The sequence below is a fragment of the Hipposideros armiger genome, unplaced genomic scaffold, assembly GCF_001890085.2.
Source record: "Hipposideros armiger isolate ML-2016 unplaced genomic scaffold, ASM189008v1 scaffold_40, whole genome shotgun sequence".
Lineage (NCBI taxonomy): Eukaryota > Metazoa > Chordata > Mammalia > Chiroptera > Hipposideridae > Hipposideros > Hipposideros armiger.
Window position 1 is genome coordinate 1,273,039 of NW_017731390.1, and position 6,000 is coordinate 1,279,038.

General features: G+C 54.7%; 1 protein-coding gene and 1 long non-coding RNA gene across 3 annotated transcripts in view; both read right to left on the reverse strand.

The window, feature by feature from the left end:
- Positions 1-1,936, reverse strand: part of ITGA3 (integrin subunit alpha 3) — a 32,489-nt gene extending 30,553 nt beyond the window's left edge. For both annotated transcript variants that reach the window (XM_019638841.1, XM_019638842.1), the window contains exon 1: positions 1,470-1,936. In XM_019638841.1, the coding sequence (XP_019494386.1) occupies positions 1,470-1,675 (206 nt within the window). In that variant the 5' untranslated portion in view covers positions 1,676-1,936. The remainder of the gene's footprint in view (positions 1-1,469) is intronic.
- Positions 1,937-3,576: 1,640 nt separating this feature from the next.
- LOC109380739 (uncharacterized) overlaps positions 3,577-6,000 on the reverse strand; it is a 5,114-nt gene continuing 2,690 nt past the window's right edge. Inside the window, exon 3 of the long non-coding RNA XR_002123552.1 lies at positions 3,577-4,597. This is a non-coding gene — a long non-coding RNA (uncharacterized LOC109380739). The remainder of the gene's footprint in view (positions 4,598-6,000) is intronic.

Sequence of the window (6,000 nt, forward strand, 5' to 3'; positions counted from 1 at the left end):
AGAGCACCAATAGAGAAACTTGTGTGGATGGTCACTTTGGGCCTCCAAAAGGTGGAGGGTTGGCCAAGGCCAGACCGCAGCTGCTGGGGCCGGGCTGGGAAGGGTGTGGTGGCCCTATGCTCTGCAGAAGCTAGATGGAATTGAGGCCAAATTCAGGTAGGTAGACTGGGCAGGGGCTGGGCAGGGGTCAAGACTGGGGCAGAGTTTGGACTTCGGACATTCCAAGTTTCCTCAAGTTTCTGCAGGCCCCAGCCAGAGTAGGAAGAGCTTTTAACACACCCTTTTTCTAACCATGTCGTCTTGCTCAGCGGGGTCAGACACCAGGAGGGGGCAGATGTCTGGTAGGTCACCCAGCCCGAAGTGACAGGGCCTGCCTGACCTGTCCTAAACACTGTCCCTCCTGGGGCAGCCTCACCTCCCAGAGCTGTCCTCTTTCCCAACTGCTGACCTCAGCATACTGAGTCCATGACAGAGAGAGAGAAACATCTGAAACCTGGACATGCCCCTCTGGGCATGAGTGTGTATGGCTGGAATGGGGGTGGGGGCCCAAGCACCTGGGTGCAATCTCCTTCTCTCTCTCCCCTATGCCTAGTGTTTCCCCCTCCTTCTTGCAGCTGTTGGGGAGGGAGACCAGAAGAAAGAGAAAAACACCATTTCCCTCTTCAAACCAAACAAACACACTCAGGGTTGAAGATTCAACATGAATCTGTGGAATGCAGGCAAGATGTGTGGTGGGAGGGCGCCGCTGCTGGGTTGGGGTGGGGGACAGGAGACCAAGCATGATTTGGGACAGCACCCCCTCTTTCTTCTACTCCCCCAACCTCCAGGGCTCAGAGGGAGCACCTGAACAGCTCCAAATGCAGAGACTCTCCCATCACATCACCCCAACCACCAAGTCACCCCAACCGCCAAGGGCTGGTTGAGAAGTCCTCCAGTCTGGCTCTGCAGAGGGTGTGGTTGGCGTGGCCGCAGACTAAATGCGAGGTGTAAAGAAAGCGGGCTTAAGTGCATGTGCCCATAGGTTCTTCCCAAAAAAATGGTGAAGGGGAATCCATTAGGTGTTTATCTTGCAGTTTTCCCAGGCTCCCAGCCCTGGAGAGAAGAGGCATGCAGTATATTTATTAGGTACTCAATTCACAGAATGGAAGGGAGCTCAGGAAACGGGGACCCCCACTTCTGCTCTCCAGAGAGATTTAAAGAGCTGAGGGACTGTGTCTAGACAGGTTCTGGCTGGGTCAGCACTTGACAATGATTACTGACCCCCATTCCATGCCCAATCCGTCCACTTCCCGCCAAGCCTCAGCAGCAGGAGGGCTGCCCAGGTCCCCGCCCCTTTAATCTTCGCTTACAGGAGCAGGCAGCCCACAGGCCTGGAAGCCAGAGCGGGCCAAGACTTGGACTCAGCCCCGGATCCGCACCCTGCACACACATTCTCTTTCTCCCACCCCACCCCCGCCAGCCTCACTTACAGGTAGCGCTGCTGCCGCTCCGTCTGCCGGTGGAGGGCGACCGAGTAGCCGAAGAGGCTGCCCGGGTTCCCGGCCTCTTTCACCACCAGGAATCGGGTGTCAAGGTTGAAGGCGGAGGCGACGCGGCCGCCGGCGGCCACCATCAAGGCGAGCGCGCAGAGCATCGGGCGCTGAACGCGCGTGGCGCGGCGCGAGCCGGGGCCCATGGCTGCGAGCGGGAGCGAGGGCCGGGCTGAGAGAGCGTGAGGGCGTGGAGCTGGGGGTGAGAACCTGTTCACCTGCTCCCTGCGCCACTGGAAAACACTCCAGCCGGCCGCGTAATTGAGCCCCGCTGCGCAGATCGGCTTCTGGTCCCCAGCCTTGGTCAGTTTCGCGTCCTCTCAAGGTCTGCGCTCTGAGATTCCCCTCGGAGGTCCGCGGCTCTATTCTCCCGCCTGCCCAGAGTCGGGTCACCGCCCCCCCCACACCCCCGGCACCCTACCCCCAGTTCTTCACGGCCGCGCCCCCTTGGCCTCACTGTAGCCTTCGACTCAGGCTGGGCGGCGGATCTAGGTTGGCAGACTGGTCGACAGCAAGGAGGACCAGAGGGAAGGAGGGTTACCCGCCTCCCCCACGCCCGCTCGCGCGCCCCGCCTCCCCACGCCCAGCCCTGCACCTCCCCACCTTGCGCGTCCAGTCCCGGCTCCGCTCTCCTTCCGGGGAAAGAGAAAAGGTCCCGATTCGGCCGCCGCCTCTTAAAGGGGCAGCACTGCCCCTCCCTCATCCTCCCCAAACAGGCCCCGCCCTCTCCCCCAAACACCTGTCGGGAGCCCCCAAAGGCTTGGATTTCCCCTCCCCGCCCCTTGCTTTTCAAGAGAAGCGTCGCCTCCGGAGCAAGATGCATTGGACGGGCGGGGCCGGGGGTGGGATTTGTCCCGCCGGTTGACTGCGGCTGCTACTGCTGCTGGAAAGGCTGTTCCAGGCGCGGCCACCTCTGCTGTCCCGGCTGGAGAGCTCCAGCGTTGGCGCATCTAGGAAACGACCCCCGCGCGACGCTGGCTGGAATGCTCCCCTCGCCTCCGCTGCGCTACGAGTCCCTGAGTGGCGGCTGGCAGTCTCTGGGCGTTCTTCCTCGCAACCAGCCCCTTTGCTGTCCTCGTCGAGCTTTTTTTCTCATGCCCACCCGTCCCCAACCACTCTGATCCCAGCTGGGAATGGTCCCTCAGCAAAGCCAGACAGGTATTTAGCAGTCATAAATAAACAAGCATCCCCAATTGTAATTAGGAACAACACAGCGTTTTCTCCAAAGGGCTGCGCCTTCTGATCTCTCTTGTAAGCCCGTGGATGTGGAAATGAGTCCCTGCTCCTAAAAGTGCCCCTCCGTGGCCAGGGAGCTGGGCCCAGATTGCACCCAATTTCTCATCCACTCCTGCCTCCAGGGACTAGCACAGCAGAATCCCAAAGGTCCCCTGAGCTCCCACCCAGCCTCAGACTGAGTGTTTGGAGACTGAGCAGCAACATCAGCCCCCGCAGGTGTGTAAGTGGGTGGTGCCAGTTGGAGGTAGGTGGGTGAGGCCTAAAGGTTTGCTATCCGCAGAAGAATCAACTGAAAGGGAACTTCAAGAGGTCGTTATGTAGTTTCTTGGGTCTAACTCAGATTTCCCTGTATTGCAGCGCAAAGACCGGTTTCCCCTGACCATTCTTTTACTCCAGGGTAAAGGAACTTTCCAGGAGTTCAGCCCTCAGCCCTCACTCCCTTGAAGTTCAATTTAGAACCCCTATGTCTTGAGAGTTAATAATAAGACCCATATAGTAGTACTTATGCAGCACGAACTATGCTAAGTGCTTTACAAATATTATTAAATTAAATCCTCACAACAATCTCTGAGGTGTTATCTCTGTTTTAAGATGAGAAAACAGAGTCTCAGGGAGGTTAAGCAACTTGGTGAAGGCCATACAGCTCGGATTTTAATCCTGTGTAATCTGACCCCAGAGCCCTTCTTGATCTCTTAAAAGATAATAATTAACATTTGTAAAATACTCAGGGCAAATCTAGGTTTGGTGGGGCTTGAAGCTTGTACAATTTGGAGCCCTCTTTAAAGAAAAGAATGAAGAATTAGGAGTTTAAAATTAGATTCAGAGCCTGGGGAGGACTCAGGCCAAACTTTACAGTTGATGAATCATTTCACATGCAGACTCTCATTTCATCTACCCAGCCTCCCTGTAAGGTCAGGATTATCATCCTCATCTGACATACTGGGGAACCTGGATGTCCAAGATCACACAGCTCCTGGGAGGCAGAGTTAGGACTGGAAGCCACTGATCACAGCTGTGTCTTTAAGAGACAAACTCCAGGCAGATGTTGGTCAGACAGCCAGATGTGTCTAAACAAAAGCAGCTGCGATAACAGTGTTTTCTCTGTGGTGTTCGGGGAAAGGACACTCATCCCTGACTGCCCTTAGGAGAGCACTTGTTCCCAAGCAGTGACTCCCAGAGCCACCCAACCGCTCTCCATGGTCTACCCATGACCCAGAGCCTCCAGGGGTTAGGAGATATCTGGGGGTCAAGGAACAGGAAGCCAACTCAGCTGGGAGTTTAATCATTGCCTTGACCTCCTTCTGGCTGGCTGCTAGGTCCTCTACCTTATTCTAGGAGAAGGAGAGGCAGCCAGAGTCAAGAGCTCGGGGGCCAGGATGGACGTTCAGTGTGGGCAGGGGTCCCACCTGAAACAGCTTTAAGAGTCCTGTGACGACACAGAAGGGCGCCATGCCAGGCGTTATCTCTTTGGCCATCCCCAACAGGAGTGACCAGCGTGTCCGATCCTGGGGCTGGGAGCAGGAAAGGGATGAGGGATGGTTTTTCCACTGCAGGGGAGTGTCCACAGGGAATGTGGGAGCCGGGGCCTGGTTGGGGGAGGGCCCAAGCTGAGGAATGTGGGGGAGTGTGACACAGATCTGGGGGAGATGGAACGGTAGAGGGAGACTTGGAGACTGGAAGGGCCTCTGGGCTGGGAGAGCTGCAGAAAGAGTAATCCCAACTTCATGCCACATGTCCGAAGTGCTCTGGTTTCAGTGACATCATCCACAGCCTCGTCTCATCCCCCAGTTGACTTCATCACGTTAACTGTTCCTCACGGAGAAGGGACCCACCTAGACATGTAGACACAGAAAGAGAAACAAGGGCATGTGAATAACATGTGTGATGAGGCGTCTGAGTCCTGTTTTTAATGTTTGACTGCTGACAGCTTTTAAGCTGTCACCTCTCCCTCTGCCCCTTGTGCCCCACACCTGGGCAAGATGATGAAAAAGCATGGGTGCTATGCTCCCTCCTTTGGAGTTCATGGGAGAGTTGAACCATGCAAACCCTTCCCGCACAAATGCTCACCCTGACCTCACTCCCTAACCACAGTAAAAATCTCCTTTCTTGGCTCTCTCAAGCTATTTCAGACCTGCTTGAGAGGCCTGCTATGCTCCCCTAGAGACCTCAGCTATGTAAATAATAAGACTTTTCATTCTCTCTTGATGTTGCATGTGGCGTCATCAGTCTTGACATTGAACTAAACCTTGGATGGGGTCCATCTGTCTCTGCATGAGTGCAACAACATGCAACTGTAGGTTCTGCTGTAGGGTCAGGGAGGCTTCCTGGAGGAGGAGTATCTGGACACGGGAGAAGGAAGGGACTAGCAAGAGGGAGAGAAGAAAGCAGAAAAATTGGGGTCTGGTTTGGGGTGAAGTGTTTTCCCGTCACAAAAATGACACTGAAATTCTATAAAGGCACTTTCCATGTATTCCGTGCTTGCTGTGTTTCTACCAGCCTTCCTCTGCCTGCGTACCCCCACACACCCTGTCTTGCTCTCCCAGAGCCCAGATCACACCACTTGCTCACTCATGTTTTACAGGAAGTTCAGTGAGTGGACGTGATGTTCACAGGCAGTTAGAGGAGAGAGGGTGATAGGGTGGAATTGTGGTGCTGTGGGGGCTGCATGCAGGCTACTTTCTGCTCTTTCACCTTGGGCAAGTGACTCTCCTCCTCCAGGCCTCGATTTCTTCATCTGTGAAAAGAAAGGGCTGTAGAAAATTCCTCATTATTCCTCTACCAGGTATCCTTTGTGCCCCAAGTCTCCTAATATTTGTTGAACTAAGTGGACCAAATCTCTGCTGTTGAACTAAGACTCAGGTCTCTATCTCTGACTTGAATTGAAAATGCAAATAACTGGAGAAAGAGGGAGGAGCTGTGAAGCTTGAATGGGTTTATCAGATTTCCTTTCTCCAGTGACCCAGATACAGAGGAGCGGTGGGTGGGGCAGGAGCCAGTCCCCGCAACTTCTCTAGCTCGGAATCTGTCAGCCTCAGACATTCACTGACAACCTACTATGTAGTGGCACAGAGCTGAGAACCCCCAGAGGTGTCAGATATGAACCAGAGCATCTCCCAGAGGCTAGGGTTTTATCCTGGCCTCACATTCCGAAAGCTCTCAAATTTAAACAGGCTAAATCCACATTACATTGTATTTTAGGGCTGGTGCTTGTGGAGCAATGCGGTGGTGGTGGGGG